General features: G+C 39.1%; 1 protein-coding gene across 8 annotated transcripts in view; it reads left to right on the top strand.

Annotated features, from left to right (window-relative positions):
* Rcd1 (Reduction in Cnn dots 1) overlaps positions 1-15,031 on the top strand; it is a 130,250-nt gene that overhangs the window by 81,386 nt on the left and 33,833 nt on the right. For 5 of the 8 annotated variants that reach the window (XM_070098370.1, XM_070098371.1, XM_070098369.1 and 2 more), the window contains 2 exons: positions 7,174-7,531; positions 9,032-9,126. The exons of 1 other annotated variant lie outside the window; for it this stretch is intronic. In XM_070098370.1, the coding sequence (XP_069954471.1) occupies positions 7,174-7,531; positions 9,032-9,126 (453 nt within the window). The remainder of the gene's footprint in view (positions 1-7,173; positions 7,532-9,031; positions 9,127-15,031) is intronic. 2 more of the 8 variants (XM_070098368.1, XR_011393737.1) reach the window with 2 other exon arrangements.

The following is a 15,031-nucleotide window of genomic DNA, read 5'->3' as shown; positions in this document are numbered from 1 at the left end:
CGACTAGTGCACTTGTATATCATGGTGTATGATTGAATGTGACTACATGTATCACTGAAAGATGCTGGTATTCACTTGTCAGTTATTTTTATTAGAAACCAGTGTTTATACTACTGCTCACATTTAGAACATTTGAGCTTGAAACAGTAAGCAGAAGTTATACAGAATTTTCGCAAGGAATTGTGACCGAACATTTTACCAGAGGGCTAGAGGATTATTTGGGTTGTAGCGTCTGTACTTTTGGCAAAAGAAAACTATTGAATGAGTGATGGTAAATGTATTTTCCTCAGTTGGTCACCCTACCACTGTGAAAAATGGCCGATGTAAAAAAAAAGAAAATGTACTTGGGAAGCTATTATGTGTAAATATACACATACACAAGGTGTATGTTCTTTCTAAAGTGTACTACATGTGAAGTAGGATTTTTTTTATTAACGCATCGGCAGTTTCCCACTGAGGCAGGGTAACCCAAAAAGAAAGAAAAACCCAAAAGGATAGGAAAAAAAAACTCGTCATCATTCAACACTTTCACCATCACTCATACATAATCACTGTTTTTGCAGAGGTGCTCAGGTAGGAATAACTATATCAAAGTATTTATTGCAGTGGTTACTGGAGTGACATCTAAACTGTTGTATCTGAGCACCTCTGCAAAGACTTATTATGTGTGAATGATGGCGGAAGTATTGAATGATGGTAAATATTATGTGTGAATGATGGCGGAAGTATTGAATGATGGTAAAAGTGTTTCTCTCCTTTTTGGGTAACCCTGCCTAGATGGGAGATGGCTGATGGGTTGAAAAATAAAATATGAAAGTTTTGGTGAGAATTCAGTCACCTTCATGAGGATTTACTTTCTGGAAACAGACATGCAATGTCAGATTTAACACCAAATTGAAAAAAATTACTACATATGTATTTACATTACTGAACGATAGAAAACGACTTAAAATTGAGAAAAAATCTACCAGTCATGAGAGATTATGTTTGGTGATACAAATTAGGCTTCTGATCCTTGGTTCTTACCTGTGTTTCTCATCCAGTCTTGAAGCTGCATTCTTTATGTGGCATATTCTAGATTTCTGGTCTTAATTCTGATATAGGTGAGTCCAAATAGGAAGCACATTTGTCTCACTCTCAGCTGATTGAGGATCAAGCCTCTACCATGTCTTGCACTGAATGACCCACATGAGTTTAGCACTTAACGTGAATTTCATGATCTCAGTTCTTTGGATCAATTTATTTTTAAACTAACGAGTCATTGGTATTTGGCAGCTGTCTACCTGGACCAACTAGCATGGCCAGCTTATTGCGCTCTGCAGTCCCTTTGGGAAGTTTTAGTTTAGCAGAGCTCTACAACTCCCTGCAAGTTGGAGAAATGGAGGTACCTTCAGATACCCCAAAGTTCTTCACAGGCTCTGAAATTGTAGCTCCAGGGGAGGCTTACCTCCCAGGACCTCACATCTGCTGGATAACCAATAGGTCCTCCTTGACTTATGATGGGGTTATGTTCTGAAGAACACATTTTAAGTTGAAAATATAGTAAGTTTAACATGATAAATGATAAATAAGTAAATAGATAACTACAGTCACCAAATAGATAAATGAACAAGTAATTACTGTACATGTCATAAGAGGCGACTAAAATGTCGGGATCAAGGAGCTAGTAACCCCCTTCTCCTGTATCAATTACTAAATTTAAAAAGAGAAACTTTCATTTTTCTTTTTGGGCCACCCTGCCTTGGTAGGATATGACTGGTTTGTTGAAAGAAGAAGAAGATTGTTTTTAATATAACAGAATACTGCATCTTTCATATAAAATATCAACATTTCACTGTAATGTTTTAAAAGTAGAATATTATACCTTGAACTAGCTTAACAGTGCTGGATTTTCTTGTGATGAGTACCATTACTATTGCTCTCATAATTCTACAAAGGTTGATGGCTATGTAGGCCTGCGAGCCACTGGCAGCAATAGTTTGGTTGACTGGCAGTCGATGAGGGCTGGTCATAGGCCAGGCATCGAGAGCAGTCACTGGTATGTCAGATACGTACAGGTGCTCCTCTACTTGTGATGGCTTGACTTGGGATATTTCAGCTTTACAGTGGTGTAAAAGCAGTTACTTTGGAGATGAATCTTAAACTATTTACCAAGCATCAGTGTGACAAGTTCCCATTTCTTATATTCATTTATTTTATTTTCAGTTCTGGTATTTAGTTACAGTAATTATTTGTTTATTTACTTATCCAATGACAGTAGTTATTTCTTTCAACAAACCGGCCGTATCCCACCAAGGCAGGGTGGCCCAAAAAGAAAAACGAAAGTTTTTCTTTTTAAATTTAGTAATTTATACAGGAGAAGGGGTTACTAGCCCCTTGCTCCTGGCATTTTAGTCGCCTCTTACAACACGCATGGCTTACAGAGGGAGAATTCTGTTCCACTTCCCCATGGAGATAAGAGGAAATAAACAGGAACTAGAAAGAAAATAGAAGAAAACCCAGAGGGGTGTGTATATATATGCTTGTACATGTATGCGTAGTGTGACCTAAGTGTAAGTAGAAGTAGCAAGACGTACCTGAAATCTTGCATGTTTATGAGACAGAAAAAAGGACACCAGCAATCCTACCATCATGTAAAACAATTACAGGCTTTTGTTTACACTCACTTGGCAGGACGGTAGTACCTCCATGGGCGGTTGCTGTCTACCAACCTATTACCTAGGAGTAGTTATTTATTTACTTATTTATCATATCTATTCATATTCCACTTATGATAGTTTTGATTTACGATGGATTTATTGGAATGTAACCCCATCGTAAGTCAAGGAGCACCTGTACATGCATACCTTGCTAACACGGCAGTGAGATTCCTGAGAATGCAATTGTTTATTATTGTATTTTCCAGCATATAAGGCATACGAGTGTCAGCTGTCTGCTGGCACGATGTTTCCCAGCAGTTGTAAGGTAATGTTAGTAAACAACTGCCAAAGCATAAGCCAAAACCTGCCTTTGACACTGACCTTGAGCATATAAGGCGCAGGCTGATTTTCTAAGACATTTTGTTTGGAAAAAAAGAGCGCCGTATGTCGGAAACTCCAGTAAATGCGAAATAACGCTGGACCTCGAAGTAGCTGATGTGCGCATCACCATTGCAAACCATATTAAGAGCAAGGCAAGTGCCAATAGTAAACGGTACGTACTGTATTTTCAAACATATAAGATACATGAGCGTTATGGATATTACAACTTGATTACCAAAATGACATGCATGTCATTTTATAAAACACCACTTGCCAGTAACACAAAGCTTACCCTTGACTGACCTTGAGCATATAAGACCCAAACTGATTTTCCAAGACTTTTCTTGAGAAAAAAGTGCACCTTATATGCCAGAAAATCCGGCAATTGAAAATCTCTGTATTAGCGAAACACATTATAGTGAAGGACCTTAAAGCAAGGTATGTCTGTATATAATGTGGGTGGAATGTGCACTGTTGCTGAATGTAATGTTGTAGCCTTTGTCAGGTAATGTGCTTGTCTAGGAGGAAGTCTCACTGACATTCATCACTGAGGCCTGTGTGTTGTGCAACCATAGTGTGACTAAAGTGCTATCATGTCAGAATTATACACAGCACTCATATAGAAGAATGAATCTTATGAAGACATTTTGGTCTGACTTGGACCAGCAAACTACTCGCAAGTTGCACTGAAATGTCATTGTAAGTTTCATTCTCCTGTGTGCGGGTTATTTGTATATTGTTCCAGTTATGGTATTGTGCCTTTTTGTTCTTCGTGTCAGAATTATGTCACCCTTGTGACAGAGGCTCAGGTGCTGCCTGAGTTTTCTGAATGTGGGGTCACACACTGCTAGTGTTCTACTATGCTTCCTCTTATACTAGTTCAATCTTTTTTATTTAATTTGCAAGTGTATCTGATTTTTAACTACAGTGAATATATTTTGCTAGATAAAAATAAGTTTTAATGTTGAAGCTAACCCTCAATATAATGAACCAGACTGTAGCAGAATTTTGAAAATAATGGGCAAAAAATCCACTGGATAAGATGTATTTTTCTCTCCCTTAATCTCTTTGTTTATTGTAATATGTCTGTAAATTGTGTAGTGTGTTCAAGTTTTTTTTTTTTTTTTGTTATTTTTTGACATTCTGTTTTATCAGCCACTCAGACAATTCTCCCTATCAGTACATTATATTGAGGGTTTCTTATTTGTGGAATTATTTGCCTTATTGTGCATTTCTCAACCCTCTTGGGCCATGTGTGTGCAGTCATACTGTGTGCCATTTCTCCTGCTAGAAAGCTTGTATACATTGTGTGGTTGCTTATGAGTGTGTGTAGCAATGCTGGTTGGTGGTCATGGTCTCTGAACGTGCATTTTAGCTTTGTTTAAAGTACTTGTAATGGAGATGTGAATAAGGTAAACCTTAATTATTTCAAGGTAAAAAAGGGCTGTACTTTCAAAGGATAAGGTGATTTGGCATGTCTCTTGCTTCATGACTAAGCCATAAATTGCAAAGGAAACTTTAGACAGTGTTTTGGTACATTCTGGAAGATGGTCCATGATGGCCTATAGCACTGCCTAAGGTTTTGTCATTACATTGTGGGTTAGCTATGACTAGTTCTAGCTATGGTATAGTGATATTTACATTTCTGTATGTTAGGTGGACTTCAGTCCTGGAGGTGGGAAGTATAGTGACTGAGCTTAAAAGGAGGCATTTTGGGATATTTGCCGTTTGGAGGGACATCTGAACTGTCGTATCTGCATACCGCTGGCAGGGCAGTGATAGTACGAATGATGGTGACTCTTTTTTTTAGGGTCACCCTGCCTCGGTGGGAGACAGTCGGGGTGTTACAAAAAGTTAGTCCAGGTCGGCCATCACTAATCCAGCATCATTGTGACCTGTAGTGTGCTGGATTACAGAGTGGTTAGGTTAGAATACACTTAATTAGTCTATCAATAGAAACTCTCTGCTACATCTTCCTAATTTTTATCACTGCTTTCTCCTCTACTGGCTTGCTGCTGTGGATTTACAGTAATCTGCACAATTTCTGACTCCGTATAATGATGAAATTTGAGTCAGTATAATGATTTGAGTCAGTGTAATGATGAAATTTGAGTCAGTATAATGATTTGAGTCAGTGTAATGATGAAATTTGAAATTATAGTAGCTGAAATTAGTGCCAGATTACTGATGGAACCAGATAACTGATTGCTGGATTAGTGATGGCCAACCTGTAATGTATAAAAGAATGTTAGTAATGCATAAAAAAGTTAATAATGCATTGGTTTTGATATGTATGTATAAATAAAAGTTAATGGGAATCAGTGGACCTATTAGTGACTAGTGATGAGGCAGGGCCAGGAGCTAAGACTCGATCCTGCAGCCACAAGGGCCGAGCTGATGCCTCAGTAATACTACAGGTTTCTGAGATTATGCTCCTCGTTGATGAAGAAGTTAATATCATTTAACCGTATCACAGTAAATACTCGCAGTAACTTTATGAAAATAATCTTAGTATGTCTACATAGTCTCTTAAAGGAGAAATCACAATAATAATCACAATAATAATAATTCTTAGTCAGTATGCCTACTTAGTCTTTTAAGGGAGAAATCACAGTAATAATTCTTAGTCAGCATGTCTACTTAGTCTTTTAAGGGAGAAATCGCAGTAATAATCACAATAATAATAATTCTTAGTATGTCTACATAGTCTTTTAAGGGAGAAACCACAGTAATAATTCTTAGTCAGTATGTCAGTAGTCCTAGTCAGTAGTCTTTTAAAATTACAATGAAATGCTTGATTGCTAATATGTCAAGATATCACAGTGAAAATAGGAAATAAAACCTGAGCACTTAACATTTAAAATGTGCTTCTCTTGCCTCATCATCCTGTTCCTCTGAAGTTGTGTGTAAGCACATGAAGGCACTTGGGCTTTATTTCCTGTTTTCACCGTGGTGTTTTTTACATACATCTTTGAATGTGCTTCTTACTTAAAGTCTTGCAGGTGCTAGAAACTTTTTTTTTTTTTTTTTTAAAAGTTAAATGATTACTTTTGTTCCATTTCCCTAACACACCTTGAAGGGGTGCCTTCTGGTGAAGGGCTTTTGATGTAGGGAATTGAGGCTGCCCTTCCCTTCCTTAGATCAAATTTGATTACCTCCCATTCCCCAGGTGCTGCATGACTGCTGCGAACTTAACACTTCCCTGCTAATGTAATAGTGGCAAGTACCACAATAAAAATGTCAGTTTGTCTGACTTTTTTGAGTTATGTTAATGGGTAATTTACACACATGTTACTATGTATGATAATTATACTTATGTGTACCTGTACCTAAATAAACATAGTGATTTATAAGGTTGGTTATTTTATATCTATATCTGGAATATTTGACAGATTGCTATTTTTTACATTTTGATTACTCTCACGTATTTCTATATGAGTAGTGTGTAGGTGTAGTGGAAAGTTAGTGGGTGTATATCGTGTATGATATGTGAGTTGTGTTGTTGGCAGCTAGTGGATGTATTAGCCAGATGGTACTAATGTTTTTCCATAGTTACCCACTTGGGTTCTGTAAAGTTGAGGCGAGAGTTATCTGTGTAAGGGCGGAAAAATAGACATGAATGTGGTATAATGCAATCCTTTATTGACTACATTTTACCCACACAGTGGGCTTTATCAAGTCATAAACAGATCTGTTTGTGACTTGATAAAACCCACTATGTGGGTAAAACATAGTCAATAAAGGATCACATTATACTGCATTCGTGCCTGTTTTTCCATCGTGTCAGTATTTTATCCCATTTATCTCTAAATGAGGGTGCAGGTGTAGTGCTGGTGATGTTTTGCTCATCAGGAAACTTGATAGTATCTCCTGACACAGGCATGTGTCCTGTGAAAATCACTCAGTGCTTATGTGTCCATTGTTGTACCAGAGTTAGGGTTTTCTATCCCATCTAAGTAATGAATAAAGGATCACCACAGATTATAAAATAACTACAGATGAAATGGAGATTGCTACACAGGTGTATCATGTGCGGTGCTGCAGTATGCATGTTGCACTAGAGGGTTGAGGATGCACAATTTCTTTGCATTGCTTCTCTTTTAGTCTTTTTTTGTTTCTGCATGCTTTTTCTTTTTTTTACTTCCCTTGCCAGCAGGCAAGAGTAGCGGGCAGCACACAGGACCAGTTGTCACGTTCCACCTCCCCCACACTCTGCTCCATCTCGTCATCCATGCCATCAACCGTGGCCACTATTCCGCTGGGATCTTTAGCGCCCCTGTCACGACAGAAGTACCAAAGGATCCTGAACCTGTCAGCCATGCAGCGAGATACTTCGTCAGCCTCCTCTTCCTCCTCCTCCTCTTCCTCCTCCTCTGACAGTCTCCACTTGGCAAGTGCTGCAGTACCTATGGACACCACACACACCACATCCACCCTACCTTCAACTTCCGCACCTCTTGAAAGTCATTCGCAAGAAATGGCTTTGTCAGTAACTTCTCCGCATTCTGGTGGTGGGTTGATTGATCATTTTAAGGTGCCTTATCATGGCCGAGCTTTAAGGAGTTCTGGGAAATCCAGACTTGGCTTCAGTAAAGGCTCTAAAGTGGGCAGTAAGCACATTGCTACACGGAAGAATGCTTCCCCTCACCAGTGTGTAGAGTTAGGCAGAGTCAGTAAAAGTTCTTCAGTAAAATTTTCATATCTTAAAAATAACACAGACTGTTTGTTAAAAGTTTTTGATGACGCCAAGTTAGATATAGGAATGACTGATAAATTAGATCAAGGTATGACTAGCACCACAGACATTTTGTTAGGAACTAATGATCCCAGAAAGTTAGACCAAGTCTTAACTGGTGACACACACAGCTTGTTAGGTGATAATAATCTTAGTGAGTCAGACAAAGGCATAATTGGTAACACAGACTATTTGTTAGAAACTGTTGATTATAGTGCCTTAGATGAAGACATAACTGGTAATGTAGAGAGTTTGTTAGATGCTGTGTATCATGATGAGTTCGATGAAGGAATGACTAGTAACAAAAACAATTTATTTGATGCTATTTATCACACTGAGATAGATCAAGGAATGACTAGTAACAAAGATAGTTTGTTAGATGCTATTTATCATAGTGAGTTAGATCAAGGAATGACTAGTAACAAAGATAGTTTGTTAGATGCTATTTATCATAGTGAGTTAGATCAAGGAATGACTAGTAACAAAGACAGTTTGTTAGATGCTATGTATCATAGTGAATTAGATCAAGGAATGACTAGTAACAAAGATAGTTTGTTAGATGATGCTATTTATCACACTGAGATAGATCAAGGAATGACTAGTAACAAAGATAGTTTGTTAGATGCTATTTATCATAGTGAGTTAGATCAAGGAATGACTAGCAACACAGACAGTATCTTAGATGAAGATACAGCTAGCATGAGCAATGCACATGGTATGTCTGATGAGGTAAACAGCCATTTCCAGTATTCAGAAAATAGTTGCATTTTAGAAAATGTTTGGGAAGAGACATTTAATGAAGCTTTTTCAGATTTCAGTAAAACCACTAATAAGGTTGTAATTGATCAACAAACAGGGAAATCATATTGGCTACTAGGCGGACCTCCGTTAATCAATGATGAGTTGAGTTGCTTTGTAAACAACACATGTTTGAGTAGTGATAAAAGAGGCAGCAATTGGTTTGACGACATAGTATTTGCATCTGACGATCAATGTAGTGATATTGTCGATAATTGGATATCTGGCCAGTGTCTCTGGCAACCTGGCAGTGGTGTTACACCTGTGGTGGGTAGTGAAGGCAGTGAGTTGCTCAAGTCTAGTAGGGATGATGGTATATGGAATACTTCTTCACAGTGGTATACTGAAGGCATTAGAGTTCCATCTGACAGTAATGATATATGGAATGTTTCTTCACAGTGGTATACTGAAGGTGTTAGGGCTCCATCTGACAGTAATGTCTTTTCTAATGATATATTTTCCCGGCCTCATCAATCAGAAATCTCAACTTCCGAGTCCATTGGCATCACCACCACCTCTCCTACCCTTGTGTCAAGCTCCGAAAGAAGTCCGATTCTACGTCAAAGACTTAGCGTAAGTGAGCCAGCTGATGAAAGCAAGCCAGCTGCTGTAAGTGAGCCAGTTGGTGTAGGTGAGCTAATTGGTGTAAGTGAGCCAGGTAGTGTAAGTGAGCCATCTGGTGAAAGTGAGCCAGCTGGTGTAAGTGAACCAGCTGAGCTCTGTTTGGCTTGTGCATTGGAAAGTGGTTGTCCACACCAGATGCATGTGGAACTGCCCTCAGAATATGCTTCATACACTCACAAAAATAACCCCATGGCAAGCTTTTCTAACCTGGATATAAGGTGTGAAAATGCCAAAATCACTCTTGATTCTTCTTGTTTATTATCTGGAAATGTGGGTTTTTTCAGTCATGAATTTGGAGACCTTTCCTGGTCCTTTCTGGGAAGTCCTGAGGTTTTGTTTGATGACAACTATGAATTTCAACATAACTGTGTGAATAGGGAATCAGATCCAAGCATTTTTGGAAACTTAATGTGCGATACAGGTGAGCAGTGTGAACGTAAAGGTAAGACTGGTTCATTAGATGAAACGACAGGGGTTCGTGGTTTGAGTGATTCTTGCATCCTCAGAATCTGCTCCCCTTCCTGTTACTGCTCAGCTAACACTACACTACAAAGTTCTGAATCTCCCAAGATGGTTACTCTAGTTCCATTTGTGGGTGCAGATCACAAAATCCCCAAGATAGAGGTGTCACCAAATGATTTAATGAACCCTGATACCAGAGGTCAGTGGATGACAGAAAATTCCAAGCAGGCGAGTAAGTATGACACAGTCGGTCTAAACAAGTCTCAAGTTATTGATTTCACTTCTGATCCAATAGAAAAGTGTCCATCCCTGTCATCCAAACATGAAGAATTTAAAAAAGCTTTTTCTGGGGCTAGCAAAGATGTAAAAAAAGAGCAGACAGAAGTTGTGTCCTTACAATCGGTGTCTATGCAAGATGTCATTAGGCGGAGTTATAATCCACGTTTTAAAATTAGGGCCAAACACAGCTTCAAGAATTTACAAAGACATTTTTACAAGTTTGACTCCAGTTCTGAGCATAAACCTCAAAAGAGCATAGCCATCAATCAAAATAATGTTTCTAAATCACCAGAGAAAAATATTTTGCCAGCAGGCACACACATCAGCGGTACTTTTCAGGAAATTTTATCTGAAGGTAAAAATCCATCGTGCGAGGAAGCTTCCAGCTTTACACCAATCACTGGTCTTAGTAACTGTAATGACTGGGTTATGCATTCTCTCAAAAAGAAAAATCCTGCAAGGGAAGACTGGGTCAAGATGTTGGAGTATGGGAGTGAGGTAACCCTTACTGACTCTCATCACCTTGCAACCAAAAAGTCTGGGAGAGAACTGGATGAAAATTACGTTCCTGGAGTTGTTGAGTTTCTGAGTCCACAGAGGGAAGGTGACAGAGATGAGAGTGACTCCTACGCATATGATGGCGGAAAGGAATTAATGACCAGACGAGAGGGAAGCTTTGTTAGAGAGAGAACCTCAGAGGTAGGTAGGAACATGTCTGGAGAGGATGAAGAAAAATGTTTACAAGTGACAAAGATATCCAGTGAAGATACAGAGCGTGCTACAGAATTTTCTGCAGTGCGTGCTCCACTGCATGCAACTGAATATACCAAGTGTGCTACAAGGCTTGCAACTGAGTATACTGAGTGTGCTACAAGGCATGCAACTGAGTATACTAAGTGTGCTACAAGGCATGCATCTGATCTTGATAAGCTTGCTACATTGTGTAATGTCAACACTAGAGTTGATGCTAGCATTAATAGCAGTGGTGTAATTTGCAGTGCCAGGGAGAAGAGGGTTAATTCCATCATATCAGGGAAGACTACCCATCCAAAGGCGCCAGCATATCCAGCTGAGGCAATACTATCTTCAGGGAATCAACATTTAAACTTATTTAAAGCTTTATCTGTTCAAGAACAGTCAGTATATTCTAAATTGGAACCTTTGAGACCTAGAAGACTGACTTGCAACAATAAGAACAATACCAAGTTTTCCAAATTAGAAAAAGCAATTAAAACACAAAGCAGCAGAAACAAAAATGAAAACTATTCGAATACCACCATTGTAAAGCCTCTTTCACAGCCTACACCTTTGATCAAAGCCACACTGTCAGAATACAATGTAAAGCCTGTGGTTGGAATATCACTTCCTACCAGTGATCACATACAAGTAACTTCCCACGGAACACAGTGCTCATCCATTCACAAAACAATACACACGAATAAACTGTCTAAGCACAGCACTTGCACAAACCCTAGTCTGGAAGCTTCTTGGAGTAAGGAAACAAAGGAGGGCATCAGAAGGATCATCCACGTCAGTAGATCAGAGCCCCAGAGGCTGGTGGAGTCCATTTATGATTCCCAGCATCAGCGTGCATGCTCGAGGCGGAAACGGAGAAAGCGTCGCAGAGTTGTCCCACAGTTGCAAGAGATGGTGTGCTCTAGAAGGGGCCGCTTCCCTAGGTCTTGCAAAGGGAGGTCATACACTCATTTTATATGACCAGTTCTGAGAGACTGATAATTACCAATCTGTATATTATATACGTAGCGAGTTGTGAACAATATTAACATCACCATGACTGCAGCAATTGTAAACAAGAACACTCACAACACCATAGCTGCAACAATTGTAAACAAGAACAACCACAGCACCATGACTGCAAAAATTGTAAATAACAGTCACAACACCATGACTGCAAAAATTGTAAATAACAGTCACAACACCATGGCTGCAAAAATTGTAAATAAGTCACAACACCATGGCTGCAAAAGTTGCATTGTTAAGAGCTATGACTCCATGAAGTGTACAAACACTTCTCTCAGTAGTGTACATGAATGATATGATTGTTGTACAGGAAGCTCTTGTAACACTCCTCTATAGAGTATTCCTTTTTTTTTTGGGGGGGGGGGGGCAGTGTGATTGAAAAATAGTACATGTAAAATTGACCTCTTCTCCTGTATTAACCTCTTCTTCAGTATTGACCCATTCTCCTGTGTTGACCCCTTCTCCTGTATTGACCCCATCTCCAGTGTTGACCTCTTCTCCTGTACTGACCTCTTCTTCTGTATAAATTACTAAATGTAAGAAGAAAAACTTTCGATTTTCTTTTATAGATCACCCTGCTTTGGTGGGAGATGGCCAGTGCATTGAAATAAATCCAAAAAATAAAGAGCGCATGGAAAAGTGTTTATAGTATCCACTATTAAAATGTGGATGTACTTTTTCAGATGGATATTTACAAAAAATTACAGGTTGGTAGACAGCAACCACCCAGGGAGGTACTACCGTCCTGTGGTAGTAGGTTGGTAGATAGCAACCGCCCAGGGAGGTACTTCCATCCTGTGGTAGTAGGTTAGTAGACAGCAACCACCCAGGGAGGTACTACCGTCCTGTGATAGTAGGTTGGTAGACAGCAACCGCCCAGGGAGGGACTACCGTCCTGTGGTAGTAGGTTGGTGGACAGCAACCGCCCAGGGAGGTACTATCGTCCTGTGGTAGTAGGTTGGTAGACAGCAACCGCCCAGGGAGGTACTACCATCCTGTGGTAGTAGGTTGATAGACAGCAACTGCCCAGGGAGGTACTACCGTCCAGTGGTAGTAGGTTGGTAGACAGCAACCGCCCAGGGAGGTACTTCCATCCTGTGGTAGTAGGTTAGTAGACAGCAACCACCCAGGGAGGTACTACCGTCCTGTGATAGTATTTTGGTAGACAGCAACCGCCCAGGGAGGGACTACCGTCCTGTGGTAGTAGGTTGGTGGACAACAACCGCCCAGGGAGGTATTACCGCCCTGTGGTAGTAGGTTGGTAGACAGCAACCGCCCAGGTTGAGTGTAAAGTGAGTGTAAAACGAAAACCTCTAATTGTTTTACATGATGGTAGGATTGCTGGTGTCTTTTTTCTGTCTCATAATCATGAAAGATTTCAGGTACGACTTGCTACTTCTACTTAACGCTTAGGTCACACTACACATGCATGTAGTACAAGCATATATATACACACCCCCCTGGGTTTTCTTCTGTTTTTCTTACTGGTTCTTATTCTTGTTTATTTCCTTTTATCTCCATGGGAAAGTGGAACAGAATTCTTCCTCTGTAAGCCATGTGTATTGTAATAGGCGACTAAAATGCCAGTAACAAGGGGCTAGTAACCCCTTCTCCTGTATACATTACTAAAGTTAAAAAGAGGAACTTTAGTTTTTCTTTTTGGGCCACCCTGCCTGGGTGGGATACAGCCGGTGCATTGAAAGAAAGAAGAAGATTTGCAAAAATATAAAAGTAAAGGAGCTTTACAAGAGAACATAATACAGGAATACTGCAGCAGGCCTACTAGCCCATACTAGGCAGGTCCTTCTCGAAACCAACTGTTCCCACCCACCTAATTGTCTAAAAATTTTTCCTAAAGCCACCCATACTGTGGTGGCCTTACTACACAGCAGTAGTACTCACCTATTGTACAGTAAGTCCTCTGCTTATGAACATGTTGAGTATTATGTATAATATCAATATTGTAGTACATCATTATTATACACAATACAGAAGGTTCCGATGTCTTCAGAAGTCGAGGACTTCCTGTGTTAAGTGATGACTTGATGGATCTCTACCCTGAGGGAAATGCCCAGGTGACAGCTAGCTTTCCATATTATCTTCATACCCCCACACCTATTGGCATTATGCCTCTACATTTGTTTGTTTAGCTTATTCTACATATTTACTTTTGTTGAGATGTTTTTCTTTAAATGTGTTTAATTTTTTTGTATCTCCTTTACCTTGTAAAGAGCTAGTCCATATACATACTCCCAAGTATTTTTACAGGTGTTCCTTGACTTACGATGGGGTTACGTTCTGGTGAATCCATTGTAAGTTGAAAATATCATAAGTTGAATATGAGTACGATATGATAAATAAGTTGAATATGAGTACGATATGATAAATAAGTTGAATATGAGTACGATATGATAAATAAGTTGAATATGAGTACGATATGATTAAGTAAATAAATAACTACTGTCACTGAATAAGTAAATAATTAAATAATTTCTGTACCTAAATACCAGTATTGAATAGTTAATAAATGAATACAAGTTTATCTATCAGTAAATGTATAGTACTGAATATGCTTCGCTATCACATTATTGTAAAGTCGAGATATTGTAAGTTGAACCATCGTAAAATGAGGAGCATCAGTAGTCAGGAACATGTCCCTTATGTCACGATTCTATTCCTCATGATTATATCATTCTTGTCATGATACTATTTTTCATGATCATTCATGTCATGATCCTATTTTTCATGATCATATCATTCATGTCATAATCCTATTCCTCATGACCATATTCATGTCATGATCCTATTTCTCATGATAATGTCTCACATATCACCTAACTCAATTTTTGCAGTAGTGTACTACACAGACAAGCAACATACTTTCAAGCAGCTTACCATGATTCATTGTTGCTTGCTTGACTAGCAACTTTTGTGGTGGGCAACACTAATTTGGATCCATACTCGAGTTATAAATGAAAGCTTTTATTTCATATCCTTCATGTACTAGACTCATTTGACACTCTTCATGTCTAGCTGTTATTGGGAGCATTTAAATGGCGTAGAAAGAAATACCGTATTTTTTGGCATACAAGGCGCGATCTTTTTTCCCCACAAAAAATTCTTGTAAAATCACCCTGCACCTTATATGGTCAAGGTCAAGGGTAGGCTTTGAGTTACACTTCAGCGTAAAGTATCAGGATCACTAGCTGTTGAATATGGTCACTGATTTACAGTTATGTTATGTCTATCGTGGGCCTTATATGCTGGAAGATACGGTAGCTGGTGTCTTAGCCTTTGGAGACTGAAAGCAGAGTTATGTGTGGTCTGTAGTTCAAAGCTGTATGCTATTGAA

The sequence above is a fragment of the Cherax quadricarinatus genome, chromosome 62 (assembly GCF_038502225.1).
Source record: "Cherax quadricarinatus isolate ZL_2023a chromosome 62, ASM3850222v1, whole genome shotgun sequence".
Taxonomy (NCBI): domain Eukaryota; kingdom Metazoa; phylum Arthropoda; class Malacostraca; order Decapoda; family Parastacidae; genus Cherax; species Cherax quadricarinatus.
Note: the sequence above shows the minus strand (reverse complement) of the source record. Positions and strands in the feature narration are given on the sequence as shown.